The 24051-nt window shown below is 34.6% G+C and overlaps 1 protein-coding gene across 1 annotated transcript in view; it reads right to left on the minus strand.

Moving 5' to 3' along the window:
• The window catches only part of SPATA16 (spermatogenesis associated 16), a gene marked incomplete at its 3' end in the record, with an annotated part of 224303 nt that overhangs the window by 160750 nt on the left and 39502 nt on the right, over positions 1–24051 (minus strand). The window contains exon 2 of the mRNA XM_008583058.1: positions 5066–5211. Within this exon, the coding sequence (XP_008581280.1) occupies positions 5066–5211 (146 nt within the window). The remainder of the gene's footprint in view (positions 1–5065; positions 5212–24051) is intronic.

Consider the following 24051-nt stretch of genomic DNA (forward strand, 5'->3'; position numbering starts at 1 on the left):
AGCCCCGCTCAGCCAGTGAGCGGGAACCGGTCTGCATGTGGGATCTGAACCCTTGGCAGGAGCGCCGCCGCGCTTCCCAAGTGGCGCACTACAGCAGTGCGCCGCCGGGCCGGCCCATTATTTCTCTTAACATAATTTTCTCCAGACTCATCCATGTTGCTGCAAATGTTAGAATTTCATTCTGCTTTTATGGCTGAGTAATATTCTATTGTGTATATGTAACACATTTTCTTTATCCAGTTGTCCATCAATGGACACTTAGGGTGGTTCCATATTTTGGCTACTGTAAATAGAGCTGCAATGAACTTGGGAGTGCAGGTATTCCTTCGACATGATGATTTCCATTACTTTGGGTATATACCCAGTAATGGGATTGCTGGATCATATGGTAGCTCTATCTGTAGTTGTTTGAGAAACCTCCATACTGTTTTCCATAAAGGCTGTGCTAATTTACAGTCCCACAAACAGTGTAGAAGAGTTTACCTTTCCCCGCATCCTCACCTGCAACTGGGGTGAGATGATATCTCAATGTGGTTTTGATTTGCATTTCTCTGATGACTAGTGATGCTAAGCATTTTTTCATGTAGCTGTTGGCCATTTTTATGTCTTCCTTTGAAAAATATCTATTAATCTCCTTTGCCCATTTTTAAATTGGATTATTTGGTTTTTTACTGAATAGTTGCTTGAGTTCTTTGTATATTCTAGAGATTAATCCCTTGTCAGATGTATAGTTTGCAAATATTTTCTTCCATTCCATAGGTTCTCTTTCCATAGGTTGCTCTGTTGATTCTTTCCTTTGCTTTTTAGTTTGATATAATCACATTTATTCATTTTTTCTTTTATTGCCTGTGATTTTGGGGTCTTATTCATAAAGTCTTTGTCCAGTCCTATTAACTGGAGTGTTTTTTTTTTTCTTTACTAATTTTATGGTTTCAGGTCTTATATTTAAGACTTTAATCCATTTTGAGTTGATTTTGGTATATGGTGAGAGGTACAGGTCCAGTTTCATTTTTCTGCATATTGATGTCCAGTTTTCCCAGCACCATTTATTGAAGAGGCTGTCTTCTCTCCAATGTATGTTTTTGCTGTCTTTGTCAATGATCAGTTGGCTGTAAGTATGTGGGTCGATTTCTGGGTTTCCTATTCTGTTCCATTGCTCCATGTGTATGTTTTTATGCCAGTGCCATAACATTTTGGTTACTATAGCTTTGTGGATTGCTTTGGATAGAATGGACATTTTCATGATGTTAATTCTTCTCGTCAAAGAACATGGGATATTCTTCCACCTTTTTGTGTCTTGCTTAATTTCTTTCAATAGTGTTTTGTAGTTCTCCTTGTACAGATCTTTCACCTCCTTGGTTAAATTGATACTTTGGTTTTTTTTTTTTTGGTGACTATTATGGGCTTGCTTTCTTGATTTGATTTTCTGCTAGTTTGTTATTGGAGTATAACGCTATTGAATTTTGAGTGTTGATTTTATATCCTGCCACATTACTGAAATTATTAATCAGCTGTAAGAGTTTTTTTCGGTAGAGTCTATAAGTTTTTCTGTATATAAGATCATGTCATCAGCAAACAAGGACAGTTTTACCTCATCCTTTACAATCTTGATGCCCTTTATTTCTTTCTCTTACCTGATTGCTCTGGCTAGTATTTCCAATACTATGTTAAATAGGAGTGGTAAGAGTGGGCATCCTTGTCTGGTTCCTGTTCTTAAGGGAAAAGCTTTCAGCTTGTCCCCATTCAATATGATATTGGCAAATGGTTTGTCATAAATGGCTTTTATTGTATTGAGATAATTTCCTTCTATAGCTCAATTTTATAAAGAATTAAATTCAACTAGTGAATGGACAGTCAGAATTTGAACCAGAGCAGTCAGGTTCCAGACTCTGTACTCTGACTCAATATACTGTGCTACCTCTGCAACATGAAATTATATTTATTTCCTTCACAGCATTTATCATATTCTCTATTTATCTGATATATTTACTATTTTTTTTATTTTTTACATTTTGTTAGCTACTTTTGCTGGTGTATAAGAACCATTTATTTCTTGTTTATAACGGTCTGCCCACTGCCTAGTACAGGAATAGGCTCCTGTGAGCATTCAATAAATATTGGTTGAATCAATAAATGAATATAGATGCCATCATCATAAAACAATTTTTAAAGTAGCATATTTTCCACATATCTGGTATTTTAGACTTCATCTTGTCTGCCACCTTGTGATGACAAAATTCTGCAACAAAAATAAAACCCACTAAAGGGAGAAATTATACAAAAAGTGATATGCGTTGTTAGAGTCTTTACAATTTCGTACATGAAAATATAATTATATGATTGGCAAAGAGTTATAGCAGGATTTCTACTCTTGATAAGACAGCAGGAATTAGAAATCAGTCATACGAATGTTCAAAAAACCTACTGACAAACAGTGGCACTAATTTTATGAAGTGTGCACAGAGTCGATGTGTTTGACTGATGAGCCTAGACATCACATTTTGTTGAAGTAAAAGACGATACCCAAACTTGCCACTCTGGATATGTTATAAGAAAAAAAGAAAAGATATTTTTGATAATAATTGTTTCTTTGGCATATCAACTCTTATTATTGTTTAAATGGCAATATGTAGCTGATTAATTAAAAAATGTGTTTTGTTGATCTTAAAACCATGAAGTTATGGTTTTTATAGTCTTCTGTATCACAAAACAATATGCATTTATTTTTATCAGAGGCAAAACTACATGGTGGTTTTTAAGCTAATTTTTTTGTTAACAAGTTTAAAGATATGCAGTAGAGCTCACATTTACATAAAATTAAAGAATAGATGCTTCAGCAAATGCAAATAAATGCAAAAAAGGAATATTTTAATCTTGATTCATGATTAGTATCAACTATTACAAAGTGATAGTAATACAAAAGCAGAATTTTGCATTCAGTGTATAACTAATGGTTGTAAGCTATTTATATACTAAATATCTTGATTAGTTCATTTATTTATTTTGCAAAGTATATTTACTGATTATATTTCAGACTCTGTTTTTAAATCTGGAATCTTTAAAAACGTTTTGTAGTAAAATCATATGCACTGTGCATATGCACTGCAGTTCTGCATTATGACAAGACCAGCAAAATGATTTATTTCACTTGGTACATAATTAATTGTATGAATTGACTGTTTAACCTCCGTTGATTTGCATTTCTTACTTAATGTTCAACTTAGAAAAAGAAGCAAAAACTATTTTACAATAGGAAAAAAGGATACAGCAGTTAATACTAACATAATAGAGAAGATCACTTTAGTATTCACCATTATATATCTCCCCCTCAGTAATTTTCAAGGTCTTGAAAGCACTCAGTTTTAAAACAGAAGTTTTCTAATTCAAAACAGTGAAACTACTGAAGCTGATTCTTGCATCCTCAGGAATTGTAGCATCTTATTGTTCCTATATTTGGATTATAATGGAATTTTTGATCTTTTATTCCAGTTGCTTATTTTTAATAACACTGAATTGAATTTTGATAGGACCATGCCATTTGAACCCTTTTATTATTAAATATGATTAAAAAACCCATTAAACCATTCTAATAGCTAGGAGATTTTTTCTTAAAATACAGGCCATGTTGGTGGCCCTTTTTATGTGTAGTGAAAGCCATAGAGAAGGTGATATATAATTTTAGTGCATCTCAATTTATTATTGTTTATGTATGCCTATAGATTTTCTAAACTGGTCCCAAGTTCAAATATTTTTCTCACTGTGTTCACAAGTCACCCAAGTAGCCTGAAAATTCCAATATTTTGACATACTGAAGTATATGTTACCTTTCCAATATTGCTTCTTTCAAATGGAGATGGAACAAAATTCTTTGACAGACCATACATCCTGATACTGGCTTTGGAAATGATGGCCGCATAAAATGTTTCCAGGTAATACAGACAGTAGAATTTTCTTTTGGTGTCAAAGGGGATCTGACTTTAGTTTATATCGTTTTTTTAAGCTGGAATATTTATTTTAAGAAGGTTATCTTGTGATTTTCAAAATGGTTTTGTTGTCTGAAGGTCCCTGAGGTCAAGTTTAAGCCCACTATTAAGGCTGTGAAAAATCTTGGTAGAACTTTTACATCTTCCAGGGTGTGGGTTTGTAAATGATTTTTATCATGTTGACAGATTTCCCACTTACATATGGGTCCTAATGTAACTGATGATTATGTTTCCCAGTGGTTATTAACAAAACAGGAATTATTTTTTCATGTTGATATTTGTTTTGCCCTTTGTATCCAAAACAAGTACAGGATGTGGGATCAGAAAATGGACAACACAAAAGTTCTAGGTAAACTGCTCTGTCAGGCAGGGAGGGAATAGAGCCATCACAATTTCAAGGAAAGAGTTATTTGAAAGGTATAACATAATCACTTTATCTTTGCTGCAGATTAAGACTGGTTATTACCCATGAGAGCAACACCTTTTTTTTATAGAAGAAGATAGGCCTAGGTAACCCTGGGGATTCTAGGTAACATAACCATACGGAGTTCATAAGAAGGAAAGAAATATTAAAAACAATAAATCCTTAAGGATGTAGATAAAAAGTATTTCACACCATTGGAAAGCTGTCCAAAAGATGCTAGCTAGGCATCCTTTGAATCAGCTCTGCTATCATCAAATAAGCCAAGGACTTTCAAGTCCTGGCTCCTGCTTCACAGTTAGAATTCCCATCTACCATTCCTCATTTCTTCTTCTGCAATTTTGGAAATCCTTCTTACACTTCAGTACCACTTCCCTTACTTAGCTGACTCTCTCCCTCCTTTCTTCCTGCAGCATTTTGCTATGACAGCTATCTGCCTTTTTATTTTTCCCTGCCTATGAATATTTGCTTATGTGTCTATTTCTTCCATTAGATTTTGGGATCCCTTACGTGGTCTCCATGATTGTCTACCTTGATGTTTTTGTTTGTTTGTTTGTTTCTTCTTTAAATTGAAACAAAATGGAAGGTGATCAGACAAGCTCTGATAGTAGCTCCGCTCACATGGATAGTACTTACCTGCAGTTATTAGTATTTATTTTACCTGTGCGCATGATTCAGGGCAAGGTCGGGTTTCCTCATCCGTAGGTAGCAGGTGACAAGCTTTGTCTCGATGAAACTTGCCACACTTGAAATATCTTCAGCAGATGCTTCGAAGGGTTTTCCCAGAGCTGCCCCTTTGCTGCAAAGCTTAAAAAAAATACAATACTTTAAATTTCCTAGTAATCTTGTCATATAATTTATCTTTTAAATAAGCAAAACACATATATGCACACATACTTATTCCAAACTACAAGTAAAATATTAATATTTTAGTCATAAATTAAATAAATTGATCCTGTTCACTATTATGTGACTATAATATTAAAAAGGGACACACTTTACTGTAAAATGCTTCCTGTAAAATATTTTAAAAGTATGGTAGATTTTAAAAGTGCCATTTGCTAAAAACGTCTGTTTTAAAAATAAAGCACACAATAAGCAAAGATATTAACAGAAAGCCAGGCATAAATCATATTAAATACCACTGCTTTTATGAAAACCCAGCTAGGCAATGATCTAGCACACTATCAAGTTTGATTTAATATAATAAAGGGTATCGGAAGTAAACTCCTAGGAGCCATTAACATGATCGGTGATTAATTTGAGTGTGAATCATATTCTCTAGGATGTTATTGAAGGAAAAGAAGTGAAAATTTATTAGAATTTATTGGCAGAGGCCACTGTCTCTGAAAAAAAATGGCAAGGATCTGGAATTTTTAATAAAAATTCCAGGAAGTCAATGGTTTCTGGGCATCATAGATAAACTATAGAGGATGAAAATAATTAATTTTGGGGGAGAACCCCAAACATTAGGAAGTGTCAATAATACAACAAGGTTAGATCAGCACTTCTTGTTTGTTTTTACTCAGAATTTTCTACTGTTTCTTGGAATTAAGGCTAATGGGAAAAGTGAAACCCCTCCTTCTGTTCAGTGACCTTATTCAGGATATTGCTTCATTGCTCTTTTCTACCTCCATCTGTGCATGCACTAAGGAAAATTTTCTCAACAGACAGAATATTTGGAAGTAATAACTATTTATATATACCTTAATATAAAATTTCTTGTATTCTAAATCCTATTTGTTTAAATGATAGAGTTTAAAATAATTTTTCTTTTATAAATTAAGTCTTGAGACCGGCTTGCCATTTATATTAACACTATTGTCAATTATTTTCTTATAGTGCAATTTGGTTATTTGAGAGTTGCTGTATTCTACCCTAAAATGTATTTCCCTTCTTTATCTCAAAACTATAAGCTAAAAAAGAATCTAGAATCTAGATGTTCAATAGCCCTAGTTTGAATTGGTAGTTACCTGATGCTATTATCTTTTGCTTGGATATCCTGTCAATTCTGGAAATTCATATTACTTTTAAAACCCTTTGCCAACTTGATGGGTAAAAAATGTTGCTTCATTAATTCAGTCAATAAATATTTATTGAACATCTACTGCTATTTGCTAGATGAAAATGTTGCTGCCTTCACATTTTAATTTGAATTAATTAGGACTTTTTCATAAATTTTGGATATTTTGACTCTATGTAGACTACTGTTTTCTATTCCTTGCTTATTTCCATTGACATGCTAATCTTTTTCTCATTAATTATAATAGCTCTTTAGATATATAAGCTATTATCCTTTTTCTAGTAACAACTACATATATTCGATCAAATGTAGAGGTTTTATTCCCAAATTATTCTTCAGAAAAGCGTCAACTATTACTCATGTTTTTGTAAAAGCTCTCAGAGTACATATCAGAAAACACTTGTGTCAATTATTTTGGAAAAAAATGCAAAGACTATATGTGGAAGATACAATGGAAATAACCTCAGTCAAGGCTGAATTTCCTTTGTTTTTTCTCTCTTGTATTTTTGTTTTTTAATTGAAATGATTAGACATATCTGTAGAGTACAGTATTGAATATCAATATCTGTGTGCAATATGTGATGCTCAAATCAAGATAATTAGTATAATCAACATTACACGATATAATCATTTTTGTGGCCCTTTACCAATTTCTTGCTAACCTTCCCTTCCCCTCCCCCTTTCTCACCTCTGTGGAGTCGTTTGGATGCCTCATATAGATCACCCGATAAGATTGGTAGTAAAAGAGACAAAACAGTTAACACAGATTTAATAATTATTCCTGAGAGTCTGGCTCCGGAAATGTCAATGTGGTTGTAAATAGACCTTAAAATATAATTTTAGAGAGGATTATAGTTTAAATATGGCAATTTGAGATAGCATCTCCCCTCTCCTACCAATTTTATCCTACAGGAGCTAGAAATACCTAAACAGACAGTTTTCCAGAAAAAAAAAAAAGAATTTTGAATGGCATAACTATAAAGCACAAACCAATGGAAAACAAAATTAATAGAAATTATGTATTTTTATTTATTAATATCTGACAGTATTAAAGTTCTTGACCTTCACAATTAATTATATAATCTAAATGAAATCAGCATTTTTTCCCCATAGTTTAAAATACCCAAACAACCTTTTTCACATAAAATCTTAAATCCACAAAAAAGAAACCAGCCACGCATTGCATGTATTCTTTGCCCGTTGTCCAGGTTACCAATGTTACTCTGATGTGACGGCGTGGACAAGCTTCCTCTCTCAGGCACCCTTTTTGTGAGATGAACGTAGAGGCCGTTCAGAGAGTAGTCAGGGAGTAGCTTCCATGAAGACATTCAGATCCTTCGTGGCAGGAGGAAGTCGACCTTCAGATATCATCACCTTCTCTCTGAACACTGAAAGTGAAAAAATGTCTGATCTTCTAACATCTGCAAAACTATCTACTTGTATGAGATTCAAGGCCAGAAAAGGAATAAAAATGATCAATCTGCTCACACTATCGAGAATACTTCACGAAACCAAACTATAAGACAGCAGTGAAAGACAAGGACAATTTTTCAATTCACATTAAAATACAAAAACAGACCACCCACTGGGTAGGCTTTATGTATATTTGCGGTAACCTTGCTTTACCAATCAAATATTATAAGATTGAGAACTTTACTAATTTTATCAAAGGTTATGTTATTTATTCTCTTCCAAAGTAGTACATTTTTGAAATGAGCTTTGTAATAAGCTTTGTTATAAAAGTGTTTAAGGTAAAGGTAGAATTATAGATACATGTAGATGAAATTCTGGGAACAAGATTATGAAAAACATTCCAGATATTTTCCTGAATTTTTAAATTTCCACATAGCCATTTGTGTATACTGAGAAGTTAATTCTCCATAAGATGAAGTTTTTGTTTTGTTTTTATTATTTATTTACTTATTTATTTCAATTTTACTTATTTTTGTGAGGCACAGTGTGTGGTTTCAATACATGCATATACTGCACAACGACTCACTTAGGGTAGGTAGCATAATTTTGTACCTGTTAGTCCACCTTTTCTCCTCTCCCAGACCTCCCTCCCTTCCCAGTCTCTGGTAACCATTATTCTACTCCCTACTTCTATGAGAACCACTTTTTTTTTTATTAGCTTTCACGTATGAGTGAGACCATGCAGTATTTGTCTTTCTGTGTCTTACTCCACGTAACATAATCATTTCCAGTTCTATCCATGCTGCTGAAAATGATAGGATATTATTTCTTTTAGTAGCTGATAGGATAGGATATTATTTCTTTTCAGTCTTTTGTATATATATATACCACAATTTTGTTTTTTTAATTTTTATCCTCTCATCCATTGATGGGCATTTAGATTGATTCCACTTCTTGGCTATTATTAATAGTGTTGCAATGAACATGAGAGTGCAGGTGTCTTTTAGATATATTGATTTCATTTTCTTTGGGTATATACCCAGTAGTGGGACAGCTATGTCATAGGGTAGAACTATTTTTAGTTCTCTGAGGAACCTCCATACTGTTTTCCACAATGGCCGTACTAGTTTACATCCCAACCAACAATGCAGGAGAGTTCCCTTTTCTGCACATCCTCGCCAGCATTTGTTATTTTCTGTCTTGTTTATAATAGCCATTCTAACTGGGGTGAGATGATATTTCATTGTACACTTTTAATTTGCATTTCATTGATGATGAGTGATATCGAGCATTTTTTCATGTGTTTTTTGACCATTTGTATGTTATCTTTTGAAAAATGTCTGTTCAGGTACTTTGCCTGTTTTTTAATTAGTTGGTTTTTTTGTTGTTGAGTTTCTTATATTTCTGAATATTAGCCCCTTGTCTAATGTGTGGTTTTCAAACACTTTCTCCCATTCTGTAGGTTATTTTTTAACTTTGTTGATAGTGTCTCTTGCTGTGCAGAAGCTCTTTAGTTTGATGTAGCCACAGTTGTGTATTTTTGCTTTAGTTGCTTGTGCCTTTGTGAGATCATTCAAAAAAGTGTTGCCCACTCCCATTTCATATGTGTTCTTCCAGGAGTTTCATAGTTTTAGTCTTAAATTTAGGTCTTTAATCCATTTTGAGTTGATTTTTGTGTAAGGTGAGAAATACAGGTCTAGTTTCAATCTTCCGCATGTGGATATCAAGTTTTCCCAGCATTATTTATTGAAAAGGTTGTCCTTTTTCTACTGCATATTCTTGGCATCTTTGTTGAAAATCAGTTGGCTGTAAGTGTATGGGTTTGTTTCTGTGTTCTCTATTCTGTTCCATTGCTCTATTTGTCTGTTTTTATGCCAGTACCATGCTGTTTGGTTACTATAGTTTTATAGTATGTTTTGGAGTCAGGAAGTGTGATGCCTTCAACTTTGACCTTTTTGTTCAAGATTGCTTTTGCTATACTGAGTCTTTTGTGGTTCTGTACAAACTTCAAGATTTTTTTTTCTATTTCTGTGAAGAATGTCATTGGTATTTTGATAAGGATTGGGTTGAATATGTAGATTGCTTTGGGTAATATGGACATTCTGATGATGTTAATTCTCCTAACACATGAACATGTGATATCTTATCATTTATTTGTGTCTCCTTCTATATTTTAACCAATTTTTAAAAATAATAATTATTATTTTTAATGAGAAATGAGTTTTGAGCTTGATTTCAATCTCCCATAAGAAAATCTGTTAAAGAAAGTGAATGATAGTTACATATTTAACAAGCACACAGTATATATAAAGATTATTATATCCTAAAAGTATTATGTAAAGTTAACGTTTGATGAAAATATTTACATCAGTGTTGCTTTTTAGACTACCTAATAGTCTTTTTCTTTCTTTCTTTTTTTTGATTCTTTAAAAAAATCAACAAAATTTGCAAAGCTTTATCTAGACTAACCAAGGAAGAAAAGGGAGAAGACAGAAATTACTAAAATTAGAAACAAAGCAGGGGCATGGTAGAACACTTGCTTCTTCCACTATGCTGCAGTGGGCTTTGAGGAGAGAGACATCCTGTTTTTTTCTGGTTTCCAGGAGTGACTCTCCTGTGTCACTGCAGTAGAGTATCTGGTGGGCTGCCCGCATGGTACCTGTGGCTACTGCTGTGGTGTCTAGGTGCTTTTGTGGCAGCTGTGGCTATGGTAGTGGCTGTGGTGGGCCACCTGTGAGGAAGAGGTGTTTTGGGCATGTTCTTTGCCTGTTTCTAGGCAGAGAATCCTGCCCCCAGCTCCTGCCTAAGACCCCGGGCATGCTCTTTTTCTTGCCTGTTTCAGGGCAGAGGGGACTACCTTTGGTTCCTCTCACTGATGTTTTATAGTTTTAATTGCAGAGGTCATTCATCTCCGTGCTTAAATTTATTCCTAGGTATTTCATTTTTTTGGTAGCTATTGTGAATGGGATTATTTGTTGATTTCTTCTTCAGCTATTTCATTATTGGTGTATAGGAAGGCTATTGATTTTTGTGTGTTGATTTTGTATACTGCTACTTTATTGAATTCATTTATTCATTCTAGTAATGTTTTGGTGGAGTCTTTAGGTTTTTCTATGTGTATGATCATGTCATCTGTCAACAGGGATAGCTTGACTTCCTCTTTTCCATTTTGGATGCCCTTTATTGCTTTCTCTCACCTTATTGTGCTGGCTAGAACTTCCCATATTATGCTGAATAAGAATGGGGAAAGTGGGCATCCTTGTCTTGTTCCAGATCTTAGGGGAAAAGTCTCCAATTTTTCCTCTATTCAGTTTGATATTAGCTGTGAGTTTGTTATATATGGCCTTTATTGTTATATATGCCCTTTATTGCTTTCTCTCACCTTATTGTGCTGGCTAGAACTTCCCATATTATGCTGAATAAGAATGGGGAAAGTGGGCATCCTTGTCTTGTTCCAGATCTTAGGGGAAAAGTCTCCAATTTTTCCTCTATTCAGTTTGATATTAGCTGTGAGTTTGTTATATATGGCCTTTATTGTTATATATGCCCTTTATTGCTTTCTCTCACCTTATTGTGCTGGCTAGAACTTCCCATATTATGCTGAATAAGAATGGGGAAAGTGGGCATCCTTGTCTTGTTCCAGATCTTAGGGGAAAAGTCTCCAATTTTTCCTCTATTCAGTTTGATATTAGCTGTGAGTTTGTTATATATGGCCTTTATTGTGTTGGGGTTCATTCCTTCTATACCTAATTTGTTGAGTGTTTTTATCATGAAGGAATATTTGATTTTATCAAATGCTTTTTTAGCATCTATTGAAATGATCATGATTTTTTTCCTTCATTCTGTTGATGTGATGTATCACGATGTATTATTGATTTGTGTTGAACCATCCTTACATCCTTTGGATGAATCTCACTTAATCATGGTGAGTGGCCTTGTATATGTGTTGTTGGATTGTCTTTTTCAGTATTTTGTTGAGGATCTTTACATTTATGTTCATTAGGGATATTGGTCTGTAGTTTTCTTTGTTGTATCTTTCTTTGGTTTTGGTATAAGTTTAATGTTGGCCTCATAGAATCAGTTTAGAAGTATTCCCTCCTGTTCAGTTTTTTGGAAGAGTTTGAGAAGAATTGATATTAATTCTTTAAATGTCTGATAGAATTGGGCAGTAAAGCTGTCTAGTCCTAGGGTTTTCTTTCTTGGCAGACTTTTTATTACTGCTTCAACCTTATTACTTGTTATTGGTCTGTTTGAGTTTGCTAGTTCTTCATGATTCAACTTGGTAAGTTGTATGTATCCAGAAATTTATTTATTTATTCTAGGTTTTCCAGTTTGTTCACATATAGTTGTTTGTAATAGTCTCTTATGATCCTTTCTATTTCTCTGGTATCAGTTGTATTGTCTCCTTTTTCATTTGTAATTTTATTTATTTGAATGTTATTTCTTTTTTTCTTCATTAGTCTAGCTAAAGGTTTATGAATTTTGTTTATCTTTTCAAAAAACCAACTCTGTTTCATTGGTCTTCTGTATTTTTTAAAAATTTCTAATTCATTTATTTTTGCTCTGATCTTTGTTATTTCTCCCCTTCTACTGATTTTAGGTTTGGTTTGTTCTTGTTTGTCCAGCTCCTAGAGGGTAATGTTGTTTATTTGAAGTCTTCCTTCTTTTTTGATGTAGGAATTTATTGCTATAAACTTCCCTCTTAGAACTGCTTTTGTTGTATCCAATATGTTCTGGTATGTTGTGTTTTCACTTTCATTTGTCTCTAGGAATGTTTTAATCTCCTTTTTGATTTCTTATTTAACCCACTTGTTGTTTAGGAGCATGTTGTTTAATTTCCATGTATTTGTATAGTTTCTAGTGTTCCTTTTCTGGTTGATTTCTAGTTTTGTTTCATTATATCAGCAAGGCAGTTGAGATAATTTTCATTTTTGAAGTTTGTTTAGGCTTGTTTTGTGACCTAACATATGGCCTATTCTAGAGATATTCCATGTGCTGCTGAGAAGAATTCATTCTGCAGCTGATAGATGAAATGTTTTATGTCCATTAGGTCCAATCAACCTAGATTAATTCTGATATTTCCTGGTTAGTTTTCTGTTTGGATGATCTGTCCTTTGGTGAAAGTAGGGTGTTAAAGTCCACAATTGATATTGTGTTGAAGTCTATTTCTCCCATTAGGTCTAATAGTAATTGCTTTATATAACTGGATGCTCCAGAGTTGGGTGTTTATATATTTACAATTGTTATATTCTCTTGTTGAATTGATCCTTTTATCATTATATAATGACCTTCCTTATTACTATTATTATTTTTTTACTTTCCTTGCCTTAAGTCTATTTTATCTAAGTATAGCTATTCCTGCTGTTTTGTTGGTTTACATTTGCATGAAATCTTTTTCCATCCCTTAATTTTTATACAGTGTGTGCCTTTATGAGTTTCTTGTAGGCAGCATGTTGTTGGTTCTTACTTTATAATCCATTGAGCCACTCTGTGTCTTTTAATCAAGGCATTTAATCAGTTTACTGTAAGAGTTATTGACATAGGGACTTGTTACTGCCATTTTGCTATTTTTTTTTTCTGGTTGTTTTTCCAGATTCTTTCCTTATTTTCTGGTCTTACTGTCTTCCTTTTTGGTTAAGTGGCTTTCTCTAGCTTTACATTTGATTTTTCACTATTTATTTTTAGTTTATCTCTTCTAAGTTTTTGTGTTATGGTTACCAGTAAGCTTACAAAAAACACCATATTATAGCTATAACAAATTATGGTAGATCAATAACAAGTTAATTTTGATATCTAAGAAAAAAGAAGAAAACTGAAGCTAACTTTGTTTTAGCCTCATTCCCTCCCACTTTTTGACAGAGTATTCTGGCATTGTCTGAGTACTTACTTTACTAATGAGTTACACACTTACAAATATGTTCTTGCTACTTCTTAGTATCAACTTCTTTCAGGTTGAAGAACTCTCTTTAGCATTTCTTGTAAGGTAGGTTTAGCATTGATGAATTCCCTTAGCTTTTGTTTGTCTGGGAATGACTTTATTTTTCCTTCATATTTGAAGGTTAGTTTTGCTGGATACAAAATTCTTGGCTGGCAGTCTTTTTCCTTTAGTACATCATCCCATTTTTTTCTGAGCTGTAGGTATTCTACTGAGAAATTCTACTGAGAGATGTATTGTGGCTCTGTTGAATGTTACATATTTCTTTTCTCTTGCTGATTTCAGTATTCTGTCTTTGTCTTTGGTTTTTGATAATTTGACTATGATGTGCCTTCGTATGTTCTTCCTTGGATTGAATTTGATTGGTGACCTCTGAACTTCCTGTACCTGGATGCTGCCATCATTCTCCATACTTGGGAAATTTTCAGCCATTACTTCCTTGAGTATGCTATCTACATCTCTTCCTTTTTCCTCTCCTTTCAGTATGACAATTATTTAGCTTGAGAGAGTCCACATTTGCTGTATATCTGTTTAATTTTTTCTTAGGCTTTTTTCTTTTCACTGCTCTGATTTGATAATTTTATATGTTTTATCTTTGAGCTCATTGACTCTTTTCTTTATATGATTAAGTCTGCTGTTGGAACTTTCTATTGTGTTTGCAGTTCACATAATGTAATCTTTATTTCTAGAATTTCTATTTTTAAAAAAAATTGATTCAATTCCTTTGTCCAGTTTCTCATTCTGCTCCTGGATTGTTTTCCAGATACCATTTAATTTTCTATCTGTATTTTCTTGTGACTCCATGAACATCCTCAAGATGCTTATTCTGAATTCTCTGTCAGACATTTCATAAATCTGCTGTTCCTCTGGGTCCATTGCTGGTGCTTCATTTGTTTTCTTTGATGCTGTCATATTTCTCTGTTCTTTCTTGATCTTTGTGTTCTTACATTGATGCCTGGTCATTTGAGGAGACTGCTACCTCTCTAGGTTTTATAGGTGTTCTTTGGTGGTGTCAGAACTTTACTGGTTAATACTAGAGCTTTGTCTCTGATCTGTGTTTTTTCTTTTTTTCTCCCTGCTTTGTGTTAGATTATTAGCTACCGCCACCACTTAAACTTTGCACTGGAACTAATTTGTTATCTTTTGGTTAATTTCAAAATGGGGGGAACTTCCTGTAGGAACCAGCACTTCAGCCCTAGTTAAGCTAAATTGCTGCTTTGCTGCTTATTCTCTGGAGAAGGTTTTCTTCTGTGTGGCTGAGATTTTAATTGTTGGCCTTTTAATCGATTTCAGGTCTTTTGAGGTCAGATACACCTGGTCTGTGTGGAAATTCTGGCCTGGGATTCAAGTTTTCCAGAAAATGGTGCCCCTTGCAGTTCTATCTCCTTGACCAGTCTCCTCTGAGTGGGCCTGGGCTGATCAGAGGGCAGATCAGCTGCCAACACTGTGCTTCAATGTTTCAGGCTTGCCTTTCCTTGCACTACAAACATTTCTGGGAGCATGGGCCAAGTGCCAGGTCCTTGTGATGACTAACTAGCTTCTGGGTGGCACCTATCTTTGGTTGGCTGAGGCCCTTCACTCTTACTGGTTCCATGGGAACCCTGTCAGTGGTCTTGCTGGCCTGAGTGCTGGCATGGTGTGCTCTGAGGCTCTCTTCTCCCCTGCAGACTCCAAGCAACTTCATGCAAAGGGCACAGCTGTAGCTTTTGTCTGGTCTTGCTCTGTGTGCTACAACTTCTTCCTGCCCCTCACTGGGGCCAGCCCTGAAGTAGCCTAGGCTCAAAATTGTAGAAGCACTCCCTTTTTTCTCTTGTGTGGCTTCTTCTGCCTTCACAAAATTCATGGGTCTTTCCTCCTCTTCCCTCAAGTTCCAGCAGTCCTAGGTTGGAAGTCTTTGCTTTTTAATAGTTGTAAATTGATTGGTTGTGGGAGAGAATGACTCTGGGGACCATCTATTCTGCAATCTTGTTGACGTCTTCTCAGATGAAGGACTTTAATGCGGTGTGAATTTGCTTAAATGTAGGAAGGGTAACTTTGTTCAACTTAAATTTGTCTAAAATGTAGACTTTAAATATTTGGTAAAGGAAGTCATGGAGAGAAGGGAATACGAACTTTTGAACTATCTGAAATAGCATATCAATGAGAAGACTTTGAATTAGTAAAAAATAATATTAGGCATTAGATTTTTATTTCAAAAGGAACCTTAAAATATTTTTGAATGAAGTATGGTCAAATCAAAAACACACTATTTAAGGGAAAATGTAGTCAAAACTCTTGTGAGTATAGTCGTTGTTTTGATGAAAGGCTAGGTATTAAAGTGAGATTTCAGTAGTAAATTAGAATCATAAGCTTCAATTTTTAAAAATATATTTTACAAAAGTATTTGATAATTTTTTGAGAACAGCATGATAATTATACTTTGGAGCTATAAAACTTTTTTTTAGCTTCCTTAAGTTCCTTTAAAAAATAAAATATCAAGTCTATTTTTAGATATTGTGCACAAAGGGATTTCAAGTTTTGTTTAAAAACACATTAAAATAGCATAAAGTACAATAGTAGTAGAAAGAACCAATATTAATTATTAAATATATTGAGGCGCATTTTTAAAAATGCGACCACACTTTAAAAAAAAATCCATTTTAAAAAAGATGAATTAGGACCGAGCCTGTGGCGCACTCGGGAGAGTGCGGCGCTGGGAGCGCAGCGACGCTCCCGCCGCGTGTTCGGATCCTATATAGGAATGGCCAGTGCGCTCACTGGCTGAGCGCGGTGTGGGCGACACCAAGCCAAGGGTTGCGGTCCCCTTACCGGTCACGAAAAAGACAAAAAAAAAAAAAAAAAAGATGAATTACTCACAACATGCTGATAGAACTGTAATATGGTACAGCCACTGGAGAAAACAATGTAGCAGTTAAACTAGGGTCATCATTAGCAAGATTAATGTTGCTAACAGGCTCTTCCTTATTAGAATATTGTATGGGCCGGCCCGGTGGCGCACTGGATAAGTGCGCCGCTTGGCAAGCACGGCGGCGCTCCCGCCCGAGGGTTCGGATCCCACATACAGACCAGTTCCCACTCACTGGCTGAGTGAGGCACGGGGGCAGCGCCGAGGGTTGCGATCCCGTTGCCGGTCCCCGGTCCGGTACGGGGGCAACACTGAGGGTTGCGATCCGTTGTCGGACACAGAAAAAGACAAAAAAAAAAAAAAAAAAAAAAAAAGAATATTGTATGATGAGTATCTGCCCACTATATTCCTAAGACGTAATTTTGAGTGATTCCTGAAGATTTAGGAGAGAACAATAAGCCTCAAAAAAATGGCATTATTTTAGTTATCAAATATCTACAAATAAGGATATATATCATCTTCTAATCGGTAATTTTCAAAGTTTTAATATTGTTTTTAAAAATTACAAAAAACCTTAAAGATGGGGATCAAGTTGTTCATAACCCTATCATCATACATAATTGCCATTAATTTTGGGCATATTTCTTTCTACATCTTTCATGGTTTTTCATTACAATAAAAGACATACTGTATAAAATTTTTACATTTGCTTTTTCATATGCTCTGTTTTTTCTATGTTTTTAAATTGAAAAACAAAAACATGTCAACATACTCATGTTACAATTATAGTTGGGAATTTTTTTATCCCCTTCTCAGCAAATGACAGAAATACTGGAAAGAAAATAAACAGATATAGAAGATCTGAACAACTCAATCAACCAGCAGGATGCACTTGATATATATATATATATATATATATATATATAAAACTCCACCCAATAATGACACAATACATATTTTTCTCAAGCACCCATGGAAAAGTTGCTGATATAGATCATATCCTGGGCCATAAAACAAACCTCAGGAAAACTGAAAGAATTGAAATCACTCAGAGCATATTCTTGAACCATAACGGAATCAAAACTCAACAGTAAAAAACTACCCAAAATAATCCAACTTGAAAGTGGGCAAAAGACATGAACGGACATTTCATAAAAGAAGATATATAGATAGAAAATAAGCACAAAAAAAGGTGGTTTACATCATTAGTCATTAGAGAAATGCAAATTAAAACTACAAGTTATCACTGCATCTCTATCAGAATAGCTAAAATGAAAAACAGTGACAACACCAAAAGTTGAGAATGCTGAGAAAATGGATCACTCACAAATTGCTGATAGAAATGTAAAATAGTACAATCACTAGAGAAAACAATGTGGCAGTTTCCTAAAAAACTGAACATGCAACTACTATACAACCCACCAATTGCAATCCTGGGAACTTAACCCAGAGAAATGAAGACTTATGCTCACACGAAAATCTGTTAGTGAATGTCTACAGCAACTTAAGTCATAATAGCCCCAACTGTAAGCAATCCAGAAGTCCTTCAATTGGTGAATGATTAAACAAACTGTAGTACACTCCATACTTTGGAATACTGCTCAGCAATAAGAAGGAAATAACTAGTCATACATGCAAAAACGTGAAGGCAAATCCAGGGAATTATGCTGAGTGAAAAAAGGCAATCCCAGAAAGTTACATATTGTATGATCACATGAAAAAAGTGAAAGGAATGGAGAACATATTAGAGACAGTGAGAGGTTAGGGATGCTCTGGGTATTGGGGTTATAAAAGAGCAACACACAGAAATCCTTGTAGTGATGAAACTGTAGTGTAATCTTGACTTTGGTAGGGGGACATGTCATAAAATTGAATAGAAATAACACACACATACACACAGGGGTCCAACTAAAATAGCAGAAGTCATAAGATTGGTGGATTGCATCAATGTCAATATTCTAGTTTTGATACTGTACTATAGTTTTGCAAGGTATTGCCACTGGAAGAAACTGCATAAACAGTAGGTGGGATCTTGCTACATTGCAACTGCATATAAATCTACAAGTACGTCAAAATAAAATTTAACTAAAAAATAATCATGTTAAGATTTAGGTGTATTTCATCTATCCCTTTCTTCTTTTGAGGACAATTGTAATCATGTTTAAGTGGGGTTTTGGAGGAGAAAATAAATCATATCTGAAGGAAAGAGTTTTCCGTAAGGTGTCAAATTATACATCAATTCCTATAATAAGTGATAACAACTCATAATGATGTTTGCTCTGATGTTTCATTCATAGGCCATGATGAAAGGATATGTCAGTCCCTCCATACCCTCATTATTCTGGTCTGTGGTTTTAGGACATTTGCCATGAGATGAGAGTTGTGTTTAGTGATATTCACAGAGGGAAACTGGCAAGTCCCTTTGTATAATGACTTTATCATTTTTTGTTTTGTTTTTTTCTTAATCATCTTTCAGTGTGCTGGCATTCACTTCCAAGTAATTTTCTTAGGAAGAATATGGATGTTTATTTTTTTTTAGCTCATAAATAGCTGAAAATGTATTTTTGTTGACATGTAAGTGAACATGGTTGAGTATACACTTCTTGGGGCATAATCCAAGAAAAGTATATATATATATATATTTTTTTTTTGTCTTTTTCCGTGTCCGGCAACGGATCGCAACCCTCAGTGTTGCCCCCGTACTGGACCGGGACCGGCAACGGGATCACAGCCCTCAGTGTTGCTCCCACGCCTCGCTCAGCCAGTGAGCGGGAACCGGTCTGTATGTGGGATCCGAACCCTCGGCGGGAGCGACGCCGCGCTTCCCAAGCGGCGCACTATAGCAGTGCGCCACCGGGCCGGCCCGAAAAGTATATTTTAAATACATTTTCTCTTTAAATACATAGTTCTCCATTTATATTCTGGTATTTAGCATGGAGAGAAGCAAAAGTATAATACTTTTTTTTGATGAAACCAGACATAATTTAAAATGACTTCCTATGTTGAAGTTTCTTCTTTTTCCTCCAAATGTGTGATTTTTTTTTTTCCTTCTTGGAATTCAAAATTACTGCTACCATGAGTCCAATATGTTCTATTTTCATCTATTTGCCTGAAAAGAGGTAAGTTCTTTGTGTACTCAGGTATTTTTATTTTTTTTTCCAACTTAGAAAAGTTTTCTTCAGTTATATCTTTGGTTATTGGTCCCATTTAAGAAAATAGTTCTTAAGTTGCATTTTCCATCTCTACTCTTCATATCTAATAGGCTCTGATTTTTTTCACTTCTGCATTTTAAGAGAGTGTTTCAAGATTGTTAGTTGTATTATTGGCTTTATTTTCAAAATGAACTTTATACTTCTTTTTGTAAAAGCAATACTAGTGATAATAAGTTATCACTACAAACATTTAAATGGAAATTACTATGTTACAGGTAATATTCTAAGTGCTTTACATCTATAACTTTGTTTAGTAATCATGATAGGAAGTGCTGTTTTTATGCCCATTTTTTTAGACAAGGAAACTGAAATTCAGAGAGCTTAAGTAACCTGCTCAGGCCACAGAGTTAGTAAGTGGGGTTTTTCCCAAACATGTGGCTCTAGAGTCTGTGTCTTTAATCACTGCACCCATGCTACATAGTGCCATTCCACGAACTAGTGATCCATACAGAAACAGAGAGCAAGCATTTAGAAACTTTCATAGGGCCCGCCCCGTGGCGCACTCGGGAGAGTGCGGTGCTGGGAGCGCAGGGACGCTCCTGCCATGGGTTCAGATCCTATATAAGACTGGCCGGTGCACTCACTGGCTGAGCGTGGTGCGGGTGACACTGCACCAAGGGTTGCTATCTCCTTACCGGTCACGAAAAAAGACAAAAAAAAAAAACTTTCATAGCAGTTCAACACAAAAATATTACATCTGTTAAATATCATAACAAAAAATTAGGTTGTGTATTTTTGTCTTATTTTTACTTCATTTTTTTTCTAGTAATTCATTTTTACTGTTTCATAAGTATCAGTCCACAACATATTGAGGCAAAACCATAACCCAACAGAACTGGTTCTTCACCACAGACAGAGAAAACAACTCTACTAAAGTGTTAGGAATTTAGATAATTCAGAAATTATAAAGAAGAAAGAATTCACAATTCTATTACTAGAAAGTAGCCACTGTTAGATATTAATGTGGATATATCTATATATTTATCTATATAGTATGGATATATCTATATGCACATCTATATATCCATATCTATCTATCATCACAATAATACACAAGTGGTATTATTATTATTATCCATACAATTATGTAATCAGCTTTTTTTGTGTGTTTCTCTGAATATACATTTCCATGTTAATAAATACAAATATGTATCATTATTTTAAATGACTGCATAATTTCACTAGACATTAAAAGCATTTCATGCTTTTTTTCATGAGAAATCTCTCTACTGATACTGCAAGTTTTCAATGTCATAAATAATGTACATTGACTATCCTTGCATATACATCATTGCCCACACATTTGATAATTTTTTTTTTTGTCTTTTTTTGTGACCGGCAACGGATCGCAACCCTCAGTGTCGCGCCCGCACCAGACCAGGACCGGCAACGGGATTGCAACCCTTGGCGCTGCCCCCGCTCCTCGCTCAGCCAGTGAGCCGCCGGTCTGCACGTGGGATCCAAACCCTCGGCAGGAGCGCCGCCACGCTTCCCAAGCGGCGCACTGTAGCAGTGCGCCACCGGGCCGGCCCCACATTTGATAATTTTAAAATTGTTATATTCTGTTATAATGTATTCTTACATATTGAAATTGCTTAGTCAGGGGTATACAATCCAATCCAAAAAATACTTTAGAATATACATCAGACAAGTTTTACACTTTTACCAACAAGGTATTAAAGTTCTTCTTTCTGTATACAATCACACACACTAGGTACTAGCAATGTTTTAATCTATTTATTCTTTCTAATCAGATGGGCAAAAATGGCACCTTACCTTAATTTGACAACTAGCTAAACCTCTTATGTTTATTGACTATGTGTACAGGTATACTGTTTGCTTATGAATTTTATTCATTTTTAAATTAGACTGTTCTAATTTTTATTTATTTGGTAAATAAATAATTAGATTTTTTTCCACACACGTAATTTAATATGAGTTATATATATCACATTTTGGTTTCAGGCTTATGCTAGCTTTGTAAAACAAATTGGAAAGATTCCCATCTTTTTCAATACGCTGGAACATTTTGAAATAAATAGTTGAAAAAAATCTGAGCCCAGCTCCTTTCACCTCTTTTTTTTTTCTTATTTTATCATTATTCTGTTCAAGCTTTTGATGTTTTGCATTAATTTTGTTAGTTAGTTTATATTTTCTTAGAAAATCATCAATTTCATCTAGATTTTAAAATCTGTCATATTGGGGAACATTATATGTTTAGAACATTTCAAATGCCTGACTACTGGTGGTGTCATCCCCTTGTTCATTCTTAGTACTCAATAGTTTTGTTTACTTAGTTTGTTTCTTAACTAGAATTGCCAGAGGTTTCATTGTATTGCTTAATCTAAAAACAACAAACACTTAGATTAATTTGTTAATGTCCTTATTCTGCTTTCTAACTGATTAATTTTAGCTTTTTTTCCCCCCTCTGTTTTCATTTTGTTTTGTTTTTTGGTAAATTCATTCTTACTAATGTCTCCAGGTGAACACTTAACTCATTTATTTTAGTGTTTCTTAGACATAAATTTGCTGTATGCTTCTGTGTTTTACATGGGAAGAAAGTCATAGCTTTTATTTTCATCTCTTTTATCGAGAGCTAGTTAAGAAAGTGTGGGCTTATTACTATTCTTTAAAACTTTACCAACTGCTTTTGCTAGTTACTTGTAAGACTAGAGCTCTTCTGCATATTGTTGGTCATTCATATTCCATCATTTAGAGATTATCTGCTTAGTTCCTTTACCATTTGTCTTTTACGTTATTGCTATGTTGTTGTTGTTGTTGTTGTTAATTTCTATGAGCTCAGTTATGGAAGCCTGGGATTTTGGCATGTTCTAGATTTCTTTTTCTTTCCTACAGAACTGAACTGCTCTGGAGAACTGCCTTTACCCCACATGGAATCCTTTTTCAAGGTACAGATGTTACAGTTGCACAGAAGCCCAATGTTGAGGGACTCTTTTCTGCTATGTGGGATGAAGTTCTGTCTGAGATTGAAGTCAATGTAGAAGAAACAGATCCAAAGGTGAAGTGGACAGGTCTGACACTGAATCCTGAGGATTTTCTCTTGAATCAAAATATAAAAGATAATTTCAAAAGGCAATATTCTTTTGGTTATTTTGAAAAAGTAATTGAGATTAAGTAATTGGGGGAAATAAAAATTACAAAAACATTAAAAATTAAATTGTGGAATTAATTTCATACTAAAAGCAGTACGCAAAGAATCAATGACATGAAATCAAATTATAAATGTGGAGGATGATCTCTAAAAAATGAAAGATATTAAAAACCTTATTATCAATGAATTTTTACAATTTCTAAAACATCTTCATATGCACAATTATATTTAAATTCTCAGTATTTCCTTAAAGTGGGTAAAATAGGTACTATTGTCCCATTTTACAGATACTTTTTGGCAGCTGGCCAGTACAGGGATCGAACCCTGGACCTTGGTATTTTCAGCACCATGCTACAACCAACTGAGCTAACTGGCCAGCCATAGAATAGATTTCTTTTAATGAAAGTTCTCTTTTCTCTACCTCAGTCTCTTTGCCTTGAATTAAACTATTAATTAATTTTTTATCTTAGGATCTATCACCTCAGTTAGAAATTCAGTAGTCCTTCTCATTACAACTTACATGAGTTTGTTTTGGAAATATGGTTTCTGGCCTCCACCTGAGTTTAATGTTTCCACTTTTTCACCACATAGAATCTTTTCAAAGGTTTGTCTTTATATAAAAAGAGATCAATCTAAACCAAATGTTTGCTAGTAGATTGGGTTAGTGTTTTCTTCTTGTTTCTCCTGCAACTCATCTCAGTGCTGTTAGACTTTACGTATACAACTTTCTTTGCTAGGAAAATAGGAAGGGAAAAGAAACAAACAAAAACCAACCAGACCTCAACTTCTAGAGTTCACTGCTCTTTTTTTTTCACCTCTCTTTATCAACGTCATTTCCCAAGGTGAAGTACATCACTGCTTGTGCATTTCCACCCGGAACATGATTAGCTGAATTAACATTTATGCATGGATATAAAGAGAGAGGTTCTATTAGTGTACTTAGGGGATAAAATAGCACTGATAGCCCCAGAAATGAGTCCTTGAACAGAAGGGGGAGACTGCTGGCATTCTAGCTGCAAAAGGCTCTGTGTCTCTGAGTTGGGCATGCAGTGGGTATAGGTAACACGCTTCTTTTTATCAGCTGTTCTTCCTTGCGGTTCTGTTTTT

The sequence above is a fragment of the Galeopterus variegatus genome, unplaced genomic scaffold, assembly GCF_000696425.1.
Source record: "Galeopterus variegatus unplaced genomic scaffold, G_variegatus-3.0.2 Scaffold2815, whole genome shotgun sequence".
Lineage (NCBI taxonomy): Eukaryota > Metazoa > Chordata > Mammalia > Dermoptera > Cynocephalidae > Galeopterus > Galeopterus variegatus.